Source organism: Alligator mississippiensis, chromosome 1 (genome assembly GCF_030867095.1).
Source record: "Alligator mississippiensis isolate rAllMis1 chromosome 1, rAllMis1, whole genome shotgun sequence".
In the NCBI taxonomy this organism is placed as follows: Eukaryota; Metazoa; Chordata; order Crocodylia; family Alligatoridae; genus Alligator; species Alligator mississippiensis.
Window position 1 is genome coordinate 119,674,773 of NC_081824.1, and position 21,619 is coordinate 119,696,391.

Sequence of the window (21,619 nt, forward strand, 5' to 3'; positions counted from 1 at the left end):
TGAGCCCACGCTTGGGTTTGCCACATGGAGCTCCCTGGGCTAGCACCAGCAGGGGACACCAAAGGCGAGGAGTTTTGCATGATGGCTTGTGCTCCCCTCCTCCCCACCACCTCACTACAAAGCCCCTCCATACACACAGGCAAGGGTCTTTGAGTATCTGTGGTATCTTTTGTTAGACCAACTGACTAGTTGGGGGTGGGGGGAACAAGTGCTTAGCAAGCTTTGGCGCGCAGCCACCCTTCTTCAGGCATTGGGAGTCTGTGAAGCCTTGCCCCAGGCAGAAACCCCCCGTGGCTGCAAAGCGGAGGGGAGGGGAAGGAAAGTCTGAATGCAGCCACCCGGCCTCCCCCCGGACCCAAAACGCCCCGGGCTGACTCAAGAGGGGACAACCCCGAGGTGCAGGGAAGGAATTTCTCCCGGCAGCACCAGGTAGCAGGGCCCGGGCGCCGGCGCAGGCGCAGGGGGAAGGGCCAGTGCCGGGCGCAGGAGCAGGCGGCGCCCCCTGGCGGGCTGAGGGAGCCCCCGCCGCCGCAGCTCGGGCTGCGGTTGTCACATGTCGGAAAGTCCCCGGCCCCGGGCGTGGAAATCCCCGCGCGCGCGGGGGTTTCTGCTCAGTAAAACAGAAAGGAAAAAACAAGCGGCCCGCTCAGTCTCGCCTGCTCCCCGCCACGCAGCGCCAGCGGCAGCAGGGAGGGGGCGGCGGACGACAGCAGCGCGGCGCTCAGGCAACAGCAGCGAGCGGGGAAAGCGGCGGATTGATGGGTCCCGCGCTCCAACGCGCCGCCCGGGCCTGAGGCGGCTGGCCGAGCTCCCCGCCTGCGGCTGCGCCGAGCCGAGCCGAGGTGAGGTGAGGTGAGGTGAGGGCGCCGCTGCTCCGGGCTGGTGCGGGGGGAGGGGGCACGGGGCCGCCTTTGTCCCTGGAACGTTCATTGTGCGCGGGTTCGCGGGTCCGCGGCGCGGCTCGGACACGCACCACGGTGGACGCACGGAGAAAAACACCGGGCAGACGCAGCATGCACGGAACGGACCGGGACACGCGCAGGACGGACACCCTCAGAGGAAACGGGGCAGACACCTGGGATGGGCACAAAGGAAAAATGCGTGGCAGACACAGAATGGACAGGCAGACATACGCAGGACAGACGGAGGATGCACAGAATGGACAGGGACACACGTAGGACAGACGTACACATGAGACAGATGCCCTCAGAATAAAGAGGACGGACATCTAGGATGGACACAAAGGAAAAACGTGTGGCAGACACAGACGCACAGAATGGACAGGGACACACATGACAGAAATACGCAGGGTGGACACAAAGACGCACGGGAGAAACATGGGGCAGATGCATGATGCACAGAATGGACAGGGACACATATAGGACAGGCACAGGACGGACACCTAGGATGGACACAAGGAAAAATGTGTGGCAGACACAGGACACAGATTGGACAGGGACACATGTAGGGCAGTCATACACGTGGGACAGGCACAAGGACAGACACTGGTAGAATAAACAGGATGGACACCAGGACTGGCATGCACAGGACAGATGCCCAGAATGGACAGACAGGAAAAACATGGGACAGACACAGGGTGCACGGAATGGACAGGGCCACACACAGGAGAGAGATACACAGGACAGACTCACATGGGACAGGCACAGGACAGACCCCCCAGGATGGACACGCAGATGCATAGGAAAAATGTAGGAAAGACACAGGATGGACACAGACTGAATAAACAGAATGGACACAGGGACACACACAGGATGGACACAGACTGAATAAACAGGATGGACGCAGGGACACACACAGGGCAGCCATACACAAAACAGGACACACATAAGATGGACAGACAGGACACGCAGAATGGACACAGAGAGAATAAACAGGATGGACACACACAGAATACACAGGACATGCGGAATGGGCACTCGCACCCACACATACACATACTCCACCCAGGCCATCTGTGAGTTATGTAACTCATAACAGCTCATTGAGACACCCATTGCTCTGGGTGGTTTTTTTTTTGGTGTTTTTTTTTTAAGGTGGTTCAGAAGGCTTAGTATCCATCCCCATCCTGACAGGTATAAAAAAGGAGAGGGGCAGGGGTCATTGTACACTGGAGGTGGCTGAAAAGTGGGTGGGCTGTTACAGCATTGGCCACAGTGGGAATCAGTTTTGTGCAGATTCCCTGCTGCTTAAAGTGGGAGGGGTGCAGACACAGAGCAGGCAGAGCTCAGACTAAGATGCCTGTAGTCTGTATTAACATGACACAGAGCCTTACAACAGAGGAGTAAGATGTTCCACTCCAGGCAGCATTCACATCTCCAGAAGTGAGGAGTATCTGGGGTACTAACTACTCCCTTTATCTGCAGTAAGTTGCTCTTTGTTGGATGCAAACCCACTCTCTTGCTACCTAGCGACTAGGGATCATAATATGGCCTGCTGTGGGCCAGCCTGATGCCTGTAGACTGAAATCAGGGGTAAATTATTCTCATGTGTTGTGTGTCCTCAGCCTTGGGGAAGATAGGCTGCCTTTAGCATTTGAGAAAGGTATTTAGCCATGTTAGTCTGATGTCAGGCAGAACGCAGGGTAGATTTGCATCTTCTAGACTAAATCAGATAAGCAGCATAAGTTTTTTGTAAGCTCAAGTTCACTTCATCAGATATTGTGTAAGGACAAACATGTTTGATGATCATTCATTCTTACACAAAAGAATCCAATGTATAGACTGGCATCTGTGCCTCCTCATTAATACAGACCACATCACAGGACTGAATAGCACAGATAACAACACCCAGGTTCATTCCCTTGCACCTCTGCCAACATCATTACCATTATCTGCTTACAGTGCCCCTTTGCTAGCTACATTGGACAGGCAGGTTGATCTGTATGTGTAAGAATGAATGAACACTGACCAAACATCAGCTCCAGAAAGGCACTTGGACTTGTGGCAGAACAGGTCAGCCTCCCAAGACCTTCTATCACTGACCTCAGGGTAACTGTTTTTAAGCAGCACAACTTTAAAAAACAATTTGAACAAAAAATTGCAGAGCAAGACATCATCTTCAGACTGGATTGTGTTAAGTGTGGTTTAAACAGGGACTAAGGATTCTTATCCCATTACCTGGATTAGGTTTTGTGACTTTGTTCCCATGGTTTTATTTATTGCTTGCTTGTTTGCCTCTTCCAGCATGGCCCCAGTCTCTCTGTCCTCCTCCTCTTCCTGCCTTTTGTATTCCAAGCACCGTCTCCATTTTATACATTGCTCCATGCTTATCCTTTCATAGCATTTGATGAAGTGAGCTTGAGGTCATGGAAGTTCATGCTATTATATATATTTATTATTTAGTTAGTCTACAAGGTGTAAATCTACTTTCTTTCATTTGAACCAGCATTGTGCTGTGTTCAATGCTGGCTGATATGAATGTCACTCATCTGTACACTAGTGTTCCCACCATTGCTACATTGCAACAGTGGGGAAATTTAGAAGAAAACACCCTCTCTGGGCCCATTTCCAATTGCTGTTTAAATGGCTGGTCAGGCTTGCATGATGGGATTGCTGAATCCCTGGCCATGTCAGGCACTGTTCTACTGAAGTCTTGCAGCAATAGATTAGTGTGTGTGAGCAACCTGCTTAATTGGCCTGAGTGGTTTGTTTGTTTTTTAATGTTGCTGCTATCGTGTGATATGGGATCATTTTAAAATCAGAATCTCTCTCAGCTGCACCTTCTATCTGAGCACTTGTAGTGGAAGTTGCCAAAAATTAACTTGTAAAGTGCTTTATAAATACTGGTTAATTAACACTTGCATACAATATGGTAGCAAGAAAGGATAAGAGAACACAATAAATAAGAATAAGAGAAATGGAAGCATGACTGTTGAGGTGTGCCTGGCTATGTGCAGTGTTCTGTCCTTGCTATAAAGTTCATTGTCATACTTCATGAAAATGAGATATGCTACCTCAATATAAGCAATGACAGTTTGGGGTACTACTGTATTTTGGAAAACAGTGAAAAAAAGTCAGATTACAGTAGTCAGAGGCTTTTTATTAGAAATTTCTCAATAAGCAATGAACTGGTGCTTTCTCTGGACTAGCCCACTGGCACTTGGGCCCATCCAGTGGCCCAGCAAGGCTTTTTTTTTCCTGGTTTCTCAAGTATACTGAGGATCTGAGTTTAGCCTTACAATTATTACTCACTTCAGCCAACAATCTTTTTTTCCTTTGAAACCAGCTCCCTTAAATCTGTTAGATGAATTATAACTACTCATTTGTTTCTTATACGCATATGTGCGAAAAGTCAGGTCCATCGAGATGCCAGTAGCCTTCTGTGACTTGTTGAATGCCCTCAACTCCTATCATTTTTACGTTTGTTTATTTTGGTTAAACGTTGACTTTGTGCTTAATGATCCAAAACCAGTGCAGTCCCACAAAGTCAATAGGAGTGGAAGGTGCATATTATTTGGCAAGATTGCCCTTATAATGATAATATCTAACTCTTCTGTCTGCTTCTCTTCTAACTGCTAATGAACGACACAATATATCACTTTTCCAAGGAGATTAGTATCATTGTCCCCATTTTGCAGATGGGGCAATGGAGGTCACTTCTTGGAAGTGACCTGCCCAAAGTCACTCTGGAGACACAGGTAGGTCTGAGAATAGGACCCAGGTCTCCCAAAGCACTAGACTAAAATATCTATGCAAGTACATGAATAGGAAAGATTATCATGCATCAAGACTGTTACATAGGCATTCTCCTCCTTTTCCTAAAGTTCTTACAGATGGCTCAGTTAAAATTGTTTTGAGAACCTGTAGAATTTACTTATCTTGGTGGAAATTTGTTTCCTATTGGTTGTCACATTTAAAAGGTTTTTCTAAATTAATGCTAATTGTAAGTGACAGAGACAATAGCTTCCAAGTATAAGGAGGGTAGGGTGGAGAAAGGATGCCTTTTTAATTATTAGAAAAGTGGAATTTACTGTTGAATTATGTATAGGTTTAATTAGCATTCTGTATAGCTAAGTAGATTGGGTGTTCCGTTCTTGCTTAATAGTGGAAAGAGCCACTTAGTTTAGGGGCCATTCCTACACCACTTTAATCATATGAGTTTCCCTTATTTATACATAAAATCCCATTAATCAATGAGTCTACTTGCATAAGAATTGCATGGATTGGAGAAGAGGGCAAGGAAATGTACTGCTGACGACATGGTATCCTAGACTGCTGACATTTTTCTGTAGTATTTATTTTGTATTTCTTTTCCCATTAGTTAAAAAGTAGCATTACATGGAAAATACTTGTAGCCTGGCTGGTAGAGCAGGCATGATAGAAAAGGATTTAGTTATCTTTTTAATAAATGTATCCAGTGTAGAAACATCCCGTACTGTGCTCATAGTTATATGCAGTCTTTCCTAATAAAAGGTACTTTCTTCAGATATTCTAAGATGGGATGGCAACCTTTATGGCAGATATGACACAAATTATTTGTGCACCCCTCCCAAGCGCTACTCCAATTCTCTTCCCCTGTTTGCTTTGCTGCTTTGCTTTCTGCTTCCTGCCCTGTGCTCCCTACCTGATCTGCTGCTCTGCTTTCTGTTCCCTGCCCTCTTTGCTACTGTGTTCCCTGTTCCCTGTCTGATCCACTGCATACCACACGTGGAGGCTGCCTGTGCCACATATGGGGCACATGCTGCTGGTTGGCCATCCCTGTTCTAAGATGTAAAAGCCACAATTGGCCTGCCATTCCCCACTTTTATGAGTAGAGAAGATTTTCAGCAGACGGAGCTTTCCCTGGGTGAGCAGAACTGTGGTATACTCCTTTTTAGTATCTATTGCTTCACCACCTCCTCCCAAGACGCCTCTTCTAAGGGTGCTCAATGTGGGTTTTGCATCAACAGGTTCTTAGAAGGGGATGTAAAGGTAGCTCTAGGCCTGGGTAGCTTGGGGAAGCATTAACTAGGGGAGTCCCTTCTGTATCTGCTACCTGTAGAAAGATTGTACTAGTCATACCTCTAAGAGGAGAGGGAGGTCCATAGAGATGTGTGGAGGTGGTGGCCCTTCAAAAAACACATTCCTCCTGCTTTAGTAGATTGGGAACTGCCTTTCTGATTAATTTGTAAGGCTACCCTACCTTTTCTTCTACATACCCTGTGGCCTTCAGGCTATTCTTCACTAAAAAGGACAATTTTCTGACTATTAAATGAGGTTCAGCTTTCAGTTGTCTGTAGCTCCTCTATACCTAAAATAGGTTATGTTTGGCCCAAAATTAGTATTGGCTTCAGTAGGCATTATATTCCCGAATTAGTGGAAAAAGACCTGCTGCATTCTGAAGCGATTAAGATATAGATGCATCTACATTCATAAAAAAGAGTTCATTTTTAAAAATGAATAGTCTTGAATTATGGGTACTTTCTTTTTTGTTGTCTCCAATCCAACCTTTCTATATGGTCTGTTTTCAATATTCTGCACAGGCCACTGCTTGTGGGTATTGTGGAGGGAACTGATGAAAGTGTATGCATGTCTATATTATTACTTGTATTATCTAGTGTCTGGGAGTCTAATCATGGAGATTCTGTGTCCATATTTTGCCCTAGCCTAACACTATGAATTGTCTGATTTGTACAGAACAGGTGTGAAGTCTCTGAACCTCAATGAAACACCAGTTTTGTCTGTAGATTTTTGTTCTCCTCAGCTTCTCTAGTGAGGCTAAAGGTGTTGAGGAAGGGACAAATAGGAGTGGGCATTACGTGCCTACAGAGGGAAAATAATGGGGTTTTTGAGCAAAGTGGAAATGGTTCCTCAGATATGTTGATCTACTATTGAGTAATAATGGGCTTCTAGTTTTGCACCCCCACGCACACCTGCACAAACTTGTGTGCAGTAATTTTAGGGTTAAGGAACATTCCTATCACATCCCTTTCTTACTCAATGCCAAAAGCTTGTTAGCATTTTTTTCCTTTTTTACCTGGTTATCTTTGGACATAACATTTTTTTAACTAACCTTAAGTGTGGGACAGATGCTAACATAATGTATAACTGTTCAAGGTGTCTGAGCACCCTTTTAATATTGTTCTGTGTGTCCTAGTGGTTTATGCATGGTCTGCTACTCATTTGCAAATCTGAAGTAGTACATAATCTGCTTTCTCTGGTATGTCATCAAATTGGAAATTTGAAGGGTACTGAGAATTTTTTGGGTTCACTGGAGATTACGCAAGTATCTAATAGATTAGACAAGACTCTGGTAATGTTAATCTGTCCTTCTCTGCCTCATTTCTATGTAAACTTTTTTTTTTTTTTGATGATGCAATTTCCTTGATTCGTTATGAGCAAATTCTCTTCAGTATAAAGAGGAAGGCAGAATTAAAAATGACTGGGATTAGCTCTTCAGAATCAGTACCTGAATAATTCTAAGAGCTTTCTGGGTAGAGATTTTATTATTATTTATGTAATTCTCAGAGTAGGTGATGTACTTTTTAAAGGTATGACACAGTTTTCTGCTGCAAAGAATTTGAATTCTAAATCTTCATATAAATGAGGTCTCAGTTTATGTACATTTAAGGTGAATAAAATAATTCTTTGTTTTCTCCTTTCAGATTTCTTCTAGGAAAATGACTGGCCAACAAGTTCTTCCTCAAGCTTTATATCTGAGCAATATGCTGAAGGCTGTGAAGATTAGGGAGAGAACTCCTGAAGATCTTGTCAGACCACCCAATGGAATAATTCATCACTTTAAAACTATGCACAGATACACAATTGAAATGTTCAGAATGTGCCAGTTTTCTCCTCCATTTCGGGAGATACTTCAGAAAGCTCTGATTGACCGAGCCACCCAGGTATCACTGGAACATCAGAAAAAGCTGAATTGGTGCATGGAAGTTAGGAAACTTGTGCCATTAAAGACCAATGGTAAGTTATGCATACTGTCATTGCACTGGTATTAGGCTAGGGTAGTGAAAATTAGTATGTTGTGTTAATGGTATATTAATTTGCATTAATTGATACTAGAAAGGGTATAGTAAAGTACCATATACATGTCTGTATCTGTGCCTATGAAGGCCGTAAATCAGTTTCCAAGGTCCTGATTCCAAATATGTTGGCTGCCTCTGACATGTTGCTGAATGAACCCAAATTCCTCACAGAATCAAATAGTGCTTAGGGTAGCATATATAAATGGGTCAGTCTCCATAAGTTGTATAACAGAAGTTTGTGAATTATTATGACCTCTTAGCATTGTAATTTGTAGGGTGGACACAGCTGCTAATGATTTCCTAGTGTCGTAAGTACTGTATCAGTTGGAGCATCTTGGATTTCCAACCTTTAGGAACTATGCTTTCTGGCTGTGGAATCAGTTCCTGATTAAGCTAATACTGAATTGCTTTCTGGGGTAAACAGCCTGTCTTCTCCCAGCACTTGCGCATAACTCCCCTTTGTATTCATGACACTTTTGTGCAAGTAACAAGAAGTGTAAGTTACCCCTTGGATTTAAAAGAGAGTTAAAGGAAAGTAGCCTGTGGTATTGCTTGTTGTAATATCATGTGTTTCATTTTAGGGCCTTGGGGATGATTTGTTAGATAGTTTGTGAATGTGTGTCATAGAGCAGAGGCAATAGATTATGGGGACAGAGTGCAAAGATTTGAAGAGGGCACACATTTGAATTGGCTATCAGTGAGTGCTAGTCTTTATGAGCGTGTGAACTCCAGAGCATAGCATGTTTTGCAAACATGTTCTTTCTGTACACACACACACACACACACACACACATACACACACACACTTCTCTTGTCTTCCTGGTTCATATTTTGTTCTTTCAACTTCTGCGATATGTCATTAACACTAGTCTTCTTACATACGATTCTGTTTTTCAAAGACAACTTTAACCCTAACAATAGAAGTGCAATCTCACAGTAGCTAACAGGACTATGAATAATATCTGTATATCTCTGCATGTCTGTATATCTCTAAGAGTCGTAGATCCCCCAGTCCTCCAATGGTTTCCATGTTTGGTTGCTGGCCTTGCCTCTGGACCTCCAAGCACATCAGTGGGGCCACACACTTAGAACTTCTTAGCAGAGCAAGGTTGTAGTGAGCACATACACCACTTTGCCAGCATTAAGGAAGTAATATTCTTGCTAGTGGTGTATTTTCAGACCCTTTCATTATTAACAAATTTCTTAAGGAAAATGTATAATCTATCTGGCTGTCCCTAAAACGATTAGGATCACTTGTCTAGCTGTTACTGACATTGCAGTGCAGCACCGCACTAATGACTAACACAGCCATCAAGCAATATGCTTTAAGGGCTGTGTCACGACTGGAGGACATAATTTCAAAAAATTAATGTAGTGTTTTATGGATCTGGAACTTGCTGACTACACATGTATGGGTGTTCTGTACACAGTGCTGAAAAGTAATTTTTGTATGGTTTTTGTTTGTTTGTTTGACTTCACTACTCCCAGATTATGAGGGGCTGAAAAGACTAGTGTGAAGAAGGGATGCCTCTAGTTACCTTTTGTGTTGTGGTGACTTTGCATAAACCGCAGGAACTTTGCAAGAGAAAAAAGAAAACAGTGTATACTGGGAGGAATAGATTTTCAAAAATAGAGAAAAGAACTTGCAGGAAACAGCCCAGGAAACAATGTTATTTAAGGATTCATGAATAGAGTATTTTTTGTTGGTTTTGTATTTACTTTTTTTTCATGTGGCACCAGAAGAGAACTTTTCAGAAAGAATTTGGTTCCTTAATGTGTGGATGTAAAGAGAATGGGGTTTTTTTATTGTCTTTTGGTCAGAAGGATTTGCTTTTTGGAAACTGCTGCTTTTTCCATGAACATTTTCAAGTTTTGAGAGCAGAGGCAACAAATGATTCTTGCAGGATTTTGCTAATGTGGACTTTACCTAATATGGACATGACTTTTTACAATAATTTCTTGACATCTGGTGATTCACAATATGTTTGTTTGAGGAGATGTGAATGGAGTAAATGAGGAAGGGAGTAGGAGGTATAAAAATTGAAACCAAGGCAAAAAAAAAAAAAGATTCCAGCATCTATTGGCTGTGGAGATTTCACTTGTATAATGAATAGACGCTCAATCCAGCTCAGGGAAGCCACACCCACTTGGAAAGTCCAGTGTATACTTCACAATTCAAATGTATACACATCAGAACAAAAAGTACAACTGTTGCTCAACTGCTAGTCAAATAGCACTGGGGAATTCCAAGTGCTGCATAAGGAATTTTATAGTAGTGGTTCTCAATAAAGAACTGAAAATAAGGGTTGCAAGAAAAAAAATCTTATCTTTGCTATAGTTTTTGCGGAAGTATTATAATTGCCCTGTTAATTTGTCATAATTTTTTTGTTTGGAAATAAAACAACTTCCATTTAATCCCGTGTAGTATTCTCTGGTTTTCTTGATTTCAAGTTTATTGCTTGTTTTTTGTTCGTTTTTTTTTTTATGAGAATTGGTAGGAGAAGTTTAGGAAATCAGAATTGCATTGCAAAGGACCTGAATTTATGCAGCAAAATAGAAAAAGAAGTACTTTTAAGCGGTGGCCTTTGCAAACTGTGGGTACTGCAGTGAATTTAACTCTGATTAAGCGAGAAAGGGAAAAAATAGTTTTGCTGATTTCATTGAATCATAGGAACTCTCAAGGGTCATGTAGCACAGACCTCCTGCATAAATGCAGGCACACTGTTCTTAAGCCATCCTGGACAGGCTTCCAGCATTTATCCATTTTCAAAAACCTCCAATAAAAAAGATTAATTAGAAATGCAGTGAACATGATCATAAAGGGTTCTTCTACTGAAACTTCTATTGTACATAGCAAACTGATAGGTTTAATGATAAGCTAAAAATTTCTTGTTGGTATCTTTAGGTTTGTTTGGGTGTTTTTAATTACCACAAGCAAAGCCTCTTAGTGGTTGTTACCCTGCTTCTAATGTTAGAGTGTATGGAAATAAAACGTGCTTCAACAACTTCAGATGACTTAAGTACTCCTACAGTAATGAAAAGGATTAACTTTGAATCGGGGAGGTGTCCAAGAATGATTCTTTTGCATCTCCCTTTCACTGTATCACTGGGGAGAAAGAAAAGGGTATGTGGCTTTAGGTTGGGAATTTTGGCTTCAAAAGATGTGAATTTTGTTCCCAGCTTTTGACATTCTTCCTGTGCTAAAACTCAGGCAAATCACTGCACTAATGAATCCTCAGTTTTCCCATCTGTCAGATGGGATGATAATCCTCTGGAGCTATGAGCTTTAGTTCATTCATATTTGTAAAGTCATTTGATATCGTTGCATGGAAGAAGCTATGTTAATGAAGATCAAATTATTGCATTGGTGCCTGTTGTTTTTACTCCATCTTTCAAAAAGAAACAGTGCTCTGATTTTTTTCACCATCTTGACATTAAGCAATATGTTCAATAGTTGGGCAACAGATGCCCTAGAAAACTCCAAGATCACCCATTACTTCCCTTTTGCTTTCTTCTATGAGTCCTCTGTCAGACAGCAAAGCAAAAGCATAGTGTGACTGCAGTGCCACTTGGCCTCCTCTGTTCTAGTCTTGGCAAAAGCTCCAGAATTGACATGTACATTTTCAATCCGTGTCTTCTGTTGCCTCTTAGACAAGTATAAACCCCACTTGTGGAGGAGGCAAGGAAATCTACCTAAGTATTTAATTTGTGTAATTAATTCTCACAAGCATTATAGTTTTGTTCAAATTTTTCTTTTATCCTTTGAAGACAAATGGAGATGTCCATGAAGCATTTGCCAGACAATCAAAAACTTAGTTTATGTAGAATGACTATACTTTTACATCTCCTTTTCAGTCGATGTTAAATGTAGTGAGCCATATTTATCAAAATGGGAGCTGGGAACGTGTAATTTATATCTCCCAGCCACAGCCTGACTCCTGTATTGAGCAGGAAGGCAACTGGTAAGGAGACAGGTGGTGGTGAGGCAGCCTGCCCCCTCTCTAGGTTTAGAGAAGGCAGCTGTAATCTCTTGTCTAAGAGTCTGATTGGTGAGAGTATCTGAGAGGAATGCATGATTGGATCTGAAGCATGTGCAATGGCACATGTTCACTGTGTTTAATGGACCAGCTGCTCTTTTTGTGTTAATTCATAAAACAAGATTTCTTTAAAAAAAATAATCATTATCTTTTCTACAGGTGATGGTAATTGCCTTATGCATGCTGCATCCCAGTACATGTGGGGTATTCAAGATGTTGACCTGGTTTTGAGAAAAACATTGTTCAGTGCACTCAGGGAAATCGATACACGTAACTTTAAGCTCCGTTGGCAGCGAGAGACAATCAAATCCCAGGAATTTGTAGAAACAGGACTATGCTATGACACGAGGGTAAGCTAACTTGGGTTCACGGTGTTGTGTTTGGAAGACCTGGCAGTGTTGGCATGGTTGAGTTGGCCTGGGTTTGGATTCCCCCATAGAATCATAGAAAGGGCTGGAAGGGACCTCTGGAGGTCATCTAGTCCACCCCCCTGCTCAAAGCAGGACCATCCCCAACTAGATCATCCCAGCCAATGCTTTGTCTAGTAGGTTTTAAAAACCTCCAAGGATGGAGCTTCCACCGCCTCTCTGAGTAGCCTGTTCCAGTAAGAAAATTCTTCCTAATATCTAACCTAAACTTCCCTTGCTGCAAGGGGACTCCACGGAACCTCTCAGGTGAGAAGCAATTATAGCAACAAGTTATAAGAAAGTAAAAAAGGTTGATGGACAACATGAAAAAGTTCTTCGTAAGAAAAGGAAAAAGATTAACATTTTTTTGGCTTACATGTCTATGAAGCTGCTGCTATAATGGTGACTGAATCTTTCCTCAGAACTGGGAAGAGGAATGGGAGAACCTCATTAAAATGACATCCCCAGACACATCTATGGCCCGAAATGGGCTTCAGTATAATGCACTAGAAGAAATCCATATATTTGTCCTTGTTAACATCCTAAGAAGGCCAGTCATTGTTCTTGCTGGTGAGTCCTGTATTCCAGTTTCTTTTGATACCCTAATACTAAAGATCATCTGTGCATTAATGTGTACAGTATACACATCTTTGTAAGAAGCATTCTTTTTTTCCTAGCTGGTGTGTTCCAAAATTGTTTATTTCTTGCAGTTTAGTACACTGAAGTTTTAAGACCCAAAAACAAAGACATTATGTTTGTGCCATATTTGAAAGGCATTTGACCTTAGTAATGCTCTTTTTTTCTTCCTGAAACAGATAAAATGGTGAGAAGTTTGGAATCTGGTTCAAGCTTTTCCCCTCTACACATTGGTGGAATTTACTTGCCTCTCCTTTGGCCCACTGAACAATGCTACAGATACCCCATTGTCCTAGGCTATGACAATATGCACTTCACACCACTGGTGACTCTGAAGGACAGTGGGCCAGGTATTTCTTTTTAAAATTATGTTTTTGCTCTGTTTTGGACATTTGTGTGTTTGCTCCCTTCTCTCTTCCTACAGCATTTTTATCCCAACAAAATATAGTCTTGTCTAGAGTCACATTTTAAAATTACAGTGAAGGTAAATGAGATATTTCTGTTCAAATACTTGAGAGAGCCTTCAGAAGGTGAACATTTTAAGAAGTTATATTGGCTTGGTGTTCTTGATATGTATCTGCCTGAATAGAAACTAATATGTGCGTCATGTGCGACCCAAAGTACCTACTGTTACTAAAGAACAATTTAGTTGCTGACCTAGATGGTACTGAGATGAAGCGTCTCCATTGCTGCAAAGTACTGATGCTTATTATTATTATTACACGCTGGCTTTAATCACGTGCCGTGTGTGTATGCATGTTCATCCGTCATGGATGGGACAGCATATTCCTAGATCCACATTAGTGCATTGTCCTATAAGTAGGTATAAGAAACTAAACTACTATCTCGTCCACGTGAAGTACAAATAACTACTAGGACATTGAAAAAGCCTGGCCTGTGACTGCAATTATATTTATGGTGCAAATAGCCCTTGGCTTGTACCAAGAAGTATTTGTGTTCCATCTGCACTCTTTGGTAAGCAGGATATAATTACGGTTTTTTCTTCCAGGAGAGTACACAGATTGGTGTTACCCTCCTTGTATATTGTATTTCATGGTCATCCCCATTAGTTCCAATAGCACATTAATCCGTTTGTTTTTCCCACAGAAATCCGGGCTGTGCCATTGGTCAGTCAAGAGCGAGGCAAGTTTGAAGACTTGAAAGTGCACTTTCTGACAGATGCAGAGGAGAGGGAAAAGGAGCAGCTGCTGAAAGACTACTTGTCTGTAATAGAAATTCCAGTGCAAGGCTGGGACCATGGTACAACTCATTTAATTAATACTGCGAAGTGAGTGTCATTCTTTCCTTCCCCCATCCTGGTTGTTTTAAAGCTAGAAGAATAATGAATCCAATCTTTCCTTTCCTGCTTAGCAATGTGCACATTTAAATACACCCTTATGCACAGTAAAGTCACATCACTCTCAGTAATAGCATCCCTTTTGGAGGTATTAGCATCCAATTTTTATATACTGACATATGCCAAGTAGCGTAGAAGTGGAAATTGTCTCCAGAACGGGCTGGTGGGCCTGTCAGATCCCTGAGTTTGAAATCTGAGTTTGGAGATGTTGAATTTAGAGGAAGTCTATGAATTTTGGCTTTTATTTTTTTAACATCAGCGCACTCCTTAAAACCTGGCAGTAATTTTCCTAACAGATAAATACTACGAACCAAGAAGCATTGACACAGATTCCGAGAATAGGATTATACTGAAATTTAGAGTCAAAAGGGCTCCATTTACCATGACTACACACCTAGTTGTTCAATTATTATGCTCTAAGCTATAGGTTATCAACATGAATTTTTAAATCAGTAGCATGGATATGTAGTAATTAGCTCCCCATCCATTAAATCTGCATTTCTGCCCAGTGTTGCTTATGGTCCCACTACCTTTGCTACTTGTCCTGTTTAGCTGCTGACTGGTGTGTTTATCTGGCTTTCAGGTTAGATGAAGGCAACCTCCCCAGGGATATAAATCTCGTGGAAGATTACTTCCAGTTGGTACAGCATGAGTACAAGAAATGGCAGGAAAACACTGAGCCTGTCAGAAGGGAGAACTGCTCCCGGATCAGACAGGACCTGACCTTGTCCCAGCTCTCTCTTGTAGAGATGAAATGTGAAACTCCCAACTGCCCCTTCTTTATGTCTGTGAACACCCAGCCCTATTGCCATGAGTGCTTTGAGCGGAGGCAGCAGGGGAGTAATCCAAGGAAGCAGAGCTCCAAAACAGCCACCGAAAAACCAAGGGCAGTTGGATCAGGCTCACCTAGGGGGCAGCCTGGAGGATGGACATCTGAAGAACCAGTGACAGGACCTCGTTCTGCACCACCAAGAGTCCCAAGCATTTTTCTGTACAGTGAAACCACTGCTATGAAATGCAGGACTCCAGACTGTCCTTTCACGTTAAATGTGCAACACAACGGACTCTGTGAACGCTGTTACAACAGTTCCAGAAAGCTTGCTCCTTGTAATAACTTGGACAACCTGAGACCAGCAGACACTGTGACATGTAAAATGTGCCTTCAGAAGACACACAGGACTTTTAATGGCCTCTGCAGCAGTTGCCTCAAAAGGACTACAGAGCATTCTTCAAATGGCAGTTCTAGGTTCCCTCCCACATGTCATCAAAGGTCTGCATCTGATCCTGCACAGCTATCTCAAAGCTTCCTTCAGCATTCCTGTAGCGCAGCACCCAGCAATAATCTGGAGGATCTGCCTTCAGCACTGCTTCCTCAGGCAGGGCATACTTCAGAGGAAAGGAAAGGAAGTAGACAGTGTAGAAAGCCTGGCTGCAAGTTTTTTGGGACTCCTCATAATAAAGGCTTTTGCACACTCTGTTTCTTTGAGTACAGAGAAAACAGAGGTAAGTAGAAAGAATTTTCGTTCCACAACATTTTGGCCTCTGGTCAACATCTGTGAAAATGCAGGTGTTAAAGGGTTTAATAAAAGATGGTATTTACCTATCAAATGTAGGAAAACACCAGTAATGTGAAGCAACAACATTATTTTGGGAATATTGGGGTAATAAGTGTTCTGTAAACTATGGCACATGGCGGGGGGGGGGGTTGGTTCAAAAGCACTTAGTAAGTATGTCTCAATGCTGTGCACACTACCTCCCAAAATAAAAGTACTATGGCTGTAGTAGTGTGGGATACATTAATAGGTTTACTCTCTTGGACAAGTGTTGCAGTCTGAACACTGGCCTAAAGCAGCTACATTACTTGCATTTTGGAAAATGGCACATGAGGCACTGAGGAAGTTTAGATATGCCCAGGGTTGTCTCAAAACTGCTTCTGTTGAAATTGCCTGTAAAATTCCTGTTGATTTCAGTGGGAAGAGAGTTAGAATTTCAAAAAACAGTGAGCATTTTTGAAAATCCTATTAAAATTCCATTTCAGTAATGTTTTGATGCACAAGTAACATATTGAAAGATCAGTTGTTATTTTACAGGGAGTATGCTTGGATGAAACTCAGAGGCTTTTAATAAAATTTGCCTTTAACATATTCTTAGTATTGTGCATTCATGAAGTCGCATCTTTATAGGAGCAGTATTATTTAGATAAATCTTACCATACAGTCTGGCTTGTTACTCCTCTGAACTCTTAAAATAGTAGCTGAAAGGTGGATATAGAGGGGTATAACCATCTTTGTTCAAGACCAGCTCATTACTGAGAGTACTGTCTGAGACTTTTTAGAGCTATTCAAAGTGAGGGAAATTCCCTGGTAGATCAGATAAGGGAGCAGCTGTCATTCACAATATCCATTTTCCAATTATGGCATGTGATCCTTAAAATCTGTATATGTAGATTAGTTAATAAACCAATAACATTTAATCTATTCAGTGGTGGCCATCTGTGCTTCCACTTGCTATTTAGTATACCACTGAAATTAAAGTTAGGATGTATTGAGAGAGACCTGCATTGAAATTGTAACTCTGATTAAGTCAGCTACAGAACTCTTCATTTTAGAAGGCTCAGGTTTTCATTCTGGTTTTTCTTCACTGTGAAAGAGGCAAAGTTTCTCTGATTTTAATTTTAAGGCAAAATAATAAGATATTAGTAGCCACAATTATTCTGAGGGCATCAATTCTGAGTACGTGGGGCTAATTGATTTATAGATTATGAAAATTTGTTCTTCGCTTTTTCTATCCAACAAAACATTGGGCTTATTTGAACAACCTTTCTTTTCTTGTATTGTCACGTAGGTGATCCCTTAATATTTCATCAGAGAAGATCTTCAAGGGGTTCTCCTGCATCTGGCCAAACTGGGACCTCTGCTGCCACGTTCCATAACACAGTTTCCTGTCTGGGCCCAGAGTGTGGCACCCTGGGCAGCACTATGCTTGAAGGGTACTGTCAGAAATGTTTTATTGAAGCACAGAATCAACGATTCCAGGAAGCCAGGAGGACGGAAGAGCAGCTAGTGAGACAATCTGAAGTCAGTGTACTTATGGAATCCTTTCCCCTTAGTGTTTAACCCCAAAAGCTTTGCTGCAGTAAATCTTTGTGAAAGAGTTAAAATACATAATAGAAAATCCCCCACATTACTGTGCCTCCACTTTCAGAAAAAGAAACATTTTTGCATAAGCTACTACTTCTGCCAAAATTCAACAGCAAGGAGTTATAGAGCCTTTCTCTTATACAGTGTTACACTTTTACACATGCTCTGGGGGTGGAGGAGGCAGCACTTTACTTAGAGAAGCTCGCAGAAGAAGCTGTTAAGCAGTTTATTAGCATTTTAGAAGCTGTGAAACAATTTAGTTGTTCTGCTTTTAATTGCCATTTTTCAATTAAGTCTCAAGTTTCACAGAGAAAAGTCTCTCAGAGCTGCTCTAATTAAAGCACGACAGCATCTCGTATCAGCGTGCCTGCACTTCAAAATGGCAGCGGGGCACTTGAACTAAAGCTTGTTCGATAAGCTTTAGCTCAAGCACCCCTGCCACCATTTTGAAGCACAGGGACACAGATACAATTTGTATGCTGAAGCATATAAATTACCATGCTCCAGCAGACTCGATTAATTGAGTTGTCTTCAACGCACTGTAGTTACAGTGCATTGGAGCAGCCTCTGCACTCATGTACAGGCACTCTAAGTGATGAAACCACAGAAGTATTTTGCAGACAGTGCAGTAAGAGCCATTGTCCCATTATCACAAAAAGCCTTGGTGCATTCATAGACAAGAACACTTTTCTCTGTGACACTTGATTGAAATTTTAATTGAAATATGGCAATTAAAAGCAGAACAGCTAAACTGTTTAATAGCTTCTAAAATTGCAACACATCTATTGCAACACATCAAGGATGGCATATTTAGGAGTCAGTCCTGACTCATTAATATTCAGGGTGGGATTACACTGGTTCTCAGTATTACATTAACCCTGTTTCTGTTGAATTCCTATCAGTTCTCCTATAAATTCGCTGGGTATAAGTTGGCCAGTGCCTTTGAACTTCTCTTCCTAAATAGCATTCTTGTATCTTCTTAACCTTACAGCCACTAAGCCGCTTTGAGAGAAGGAATGCCCATCCCATTTTAATTGGATAAGAAACAATTGACAGTCATTTCAAGATGCAAGAATTCTATTTTTTTTAAGCTAAAAGTTTTCAGAGAGAAAACATTGCTGAGAAATGAGGTTTTAAAGGTTCTTTGTGATAAATCCTGCCCCAGAAGAGGCTCAGTACTTTGTCTTGCACTGGATTCTCAGAAGCAGCTAGCCTTTTTCCTAGAAAGTGAAAATGCCTTACTCATTTGTGTTTAAATATTCTGCCCTACTTTGAAAGGCAAATTCTCAAAAACCTCTTCTCTAGTGTTCTTTGCTGAGGCTGAGTGGCCCTGAGGTGGTTAAATACACAAAGCGGAGCAGTGCCAAAAGCAAGCAAGAGCTGCCTTTGCTGCCAGTGTGGCAACTGACATTGTTCTTAACCTTTTCAGAGAACCGGACAGCACAGAGATCTACAGCGAACGACGCTGGGTAGCACCCAAAAGCAAAAATGCTCCACAGCTTCTTGTAGAAACAACTTAGCCTGCAGAAGTGACGAGTTGTGTCAGGAATGCCAGCGCATCGGTCAGCAAGGACAGCCTAGGGGCCCTAGAGAACCGGCTGCAGAAGAGCCTCCAAAACAGCGTTGCCGAGCCCCTGCCTGTGATCATTATGGCAATAACAAGTGCAATGGCTACTGCAACGAATGCTACCAGTTCAAACAAGTCTATGGCTAGTAGAGGAAAGCTGGTAAAGGAACCAACACCAGCTGGTACCTAGCTAAAATGCTGCTATGTCCAAAACACATAATTATCCTGCCATCTCAAAGTCCACTTGAACAATTTGAAAATACACGCATATCTGTATGTGTGACTTTGGGGGGACATTTATCTGATTTTGTACATATTTATGTCCAATGATGGGAATAAATGCCTACTTACAGAAACACTGAGAAGTGCCATTTGCTTTCCGCACAGAAGATCCTCCTCTAATGCTGACTTCAAACTTTTCTCCTCTTGGACTTGATAGGAATAATTTTGAACTATTTGAATAAAGATAACTTGGCCATTTTGCTCGTATCCCCTGCATGTGGTCAGAACTCATCAGGCAAAAAGCAAGGAAATCTGAGTGATGTTTGAGGTGTTCTGCATCATATATCAGCCTTTCTCTGCGTGAGGCTGGTCTCTCCTTTGAGGTTTTCTCCAGCAGAGGTTGATAGAAGGTTGGTGTGAAATGAGATGGGGATTTTTTAGAAGAAACTTGCTTTTGCTTTCCCGCTTAGTTGCCTTCTTCCTCAAAAGCAGGGCACCATTTAGCGTCATCTGTGCAGTTCTACATTTGCACAGCCTTGCAAAAAGAAGTCAGAAATAAAGAACCATTTTGTCTGCCTCAGTTAATCAGTTCTTTCCCTTTCCAAAAAAAAAGCCCCAAATAATAGGGAAGACAGTGGGTAACTCCACTGGCATCATTTACAAACATGGTTAGAGGGAGACCTGAACTCCCCTTCTCATATCCTGTTCAAGGAAATGTCCATACCACATATGGGAGAAGCTGCCCTGACTTCGCCTTCTGAAGCCAAATTAGCCCTCTCTGCTTTGGTGTAGGAAGAATCACCACAGGAGGTGATCATCAAGAGAGGCATGGATGTCTCTGAACTTACTTCTCCTTCCTTCATTTTTCTGCTGAGCACTTCCTGTGTCATGGTGACTGCCACCAACTCCTGCCTTGGGAAGTTAAGGTGTGTGACAGATCTCAGGACTGAGCCCAGATTAATTCAACACTGCAGTTTTCTCAGATATTTATTGCCCTTCAGGCTGTGACAACTTGTTCAGATGAAGCAGATTCTTCTGTTTCTGCATTCTAGTGTCAGGGTCTGCTATTATTGAATATACTCATGAGATCTGGCCCATGACCTGCAGCTGTGAACTCATTTACACTTAAAATTGTTTTTAGTTCCCTTCTCTCCCAGAATGCAAAGAAGAATTTAAAAATAACTACACAATAATGGCCATCTCTGTGGATCACAACTGCTGTCCATGTTGAATGATTGCATGTTTGTACCTCTCCTCATCTTAAGGTGAGGTAGGAATTCACACTAGCAGGAATGATGTGGCGCAGTTTTTGTTGCTGCTCTCTGAGGTGCCTGATCAGGTTCCAAGTTAAAATCTAAACTCCAGTAAAGTCAACTGGGGCTTTGCTATAGGGTTCCTTGGGAGAAAGATTTTATTTGGGAGTTCACACCTCCACTTCTCAAGCTGCATTTTGTTCAGTTAGCAAACTTGCCTCTACTGTGTCAGTTGCTCATTACTGTTTCTATCAGCTCCTACCTCCCATGCTTCAGTGTTTCCACTTCTGTTGCTGCATTTATTTAGGTAAAGCAGTCTGATTTGTTTTCCAAATTGAATATTCTGTGTTAAATTCACCCATCATTGGAATAGTCACATATTGTGAATTCTTAAATAATGTGAAAATATGTTTTATTAAGATATTTATATTAAACAGTTGAAATTTGCACAGTAAGATTTTTTTAAAGATATTTACTCTTGTATTGAATTTCACAGTCCTTGGTTAGGACAATGTATACCTGCAAACAAAGAAACCATATAAAGAAATAAATTATTGAAGGATTTTGCTATCTTACATTCATGAGTGATGGGGAAAGAAGCTATAGTAAGATGCACAGGCATAAATTAAAGAGTATCTTCCTTCAGCACTTCACTTCAGCATGTACTTACATTGAACGCATATTCCAGTGCAATCCTGAATAGGGATCTACATAAGCTGTAGGTGTTCAGGTGCTTCCCCGAATCAGACCATAGAGCTGAGGAGCTGAGGAACCTTCTGCATGTTGCAGTGGTCTTGCTGGGAGGACCTCTTAGTATGCAGACCTGAATGCTATAATCCTGATGGCCAAGCAGCTAGAGTTCATGTGGAAATGAATACAAGTTTGGGACACAGGGCATGATGCGGGACTATGCTTGCAGTAAAGAAGGAAAGCAAAGCTGCATTGTGCCTACTATGATTGAGAAAAGCCAAGCCAAGAATTAGTCCTGCACATTTAGAGCCTGACCTTGCTAACAGTGTAGT

The 21,619-nt window shown here is 41.9% G+C and overlaps 1 protein-coding gene across 4 annotated transcripts; it reads left to right on the top strand.

The window, feature by feature from the left end:
* Positions 1 to 438: 438 nt before the first annotated feature.
* TNFAIP3 (TNF alpha induced protein 3) lies at positions 439 to 21,160 on the top strand. Of its 4 annotated transcripts, none has more exons than XM_014605570.3 (9): positions 439 to 847; positions 7,604 to 7,916; positions 12,175 to 12,365; positions 12,845 to 12,992; positions 13,238 to 13,408; positions 14,166 to 14,346; positions 14,999 to 15,918; positions 17,260 to 17,492; positions 18,985 to 21,160. In XM_014605570.3, the coding sequence occupies exons 1-9, from the start codon at positions 554 to 556 to the stop codon at positions 19,267 to 19,269; spliced, it is 2,736 nt and encodes a 911-aa protein (XP_014461056.3). In that variant the 5' UTR covers positions 439 to 553; the 3' UTR covers positions 19,270 to 21,160. The 4 variants fall into 4 exon arrangements, with proteins under 4 accessions (XP_014461056.3, XP_019335213.2, XP_019335212.2 ...); XM_019479668.2 differs by having other exon boundaries at positions 754 to 842; XM_019479667.2 differs by having other exon boundaries at positions 765 to 852.
* Positions 21,161 to 21,619: the final 459 nt, after the last annotated feature.

What these genes read in the sequence shown, in the direction of transcription:
- TNFAIP3 (XM_014605570.3), top strand. Translation starts at nt 554, where the DNA reads ATGTCGGAAAGTCCCCGGCCCCGGGCGTGGAAATCCCCGCGCGCGCGG. An exon ending in CCGAGCCGAGCCGAGGTGAG is followed by an intron (nt 848 to 7,603) that starts GTGAGGTGAGGT and finishes TTCTCCTTTCAG; the next exon opens with ATTTCTTCTAGGAAAATGAC. An exon ending in GACTATGCTATGACACGAGG is followed by an intron (nt 12,366 to 12,844) that starts GTAAGCTAACTT and finishes ATCTTTCCTCAG; the next exon opens with AACTGGGAAGAGGAATGGGA.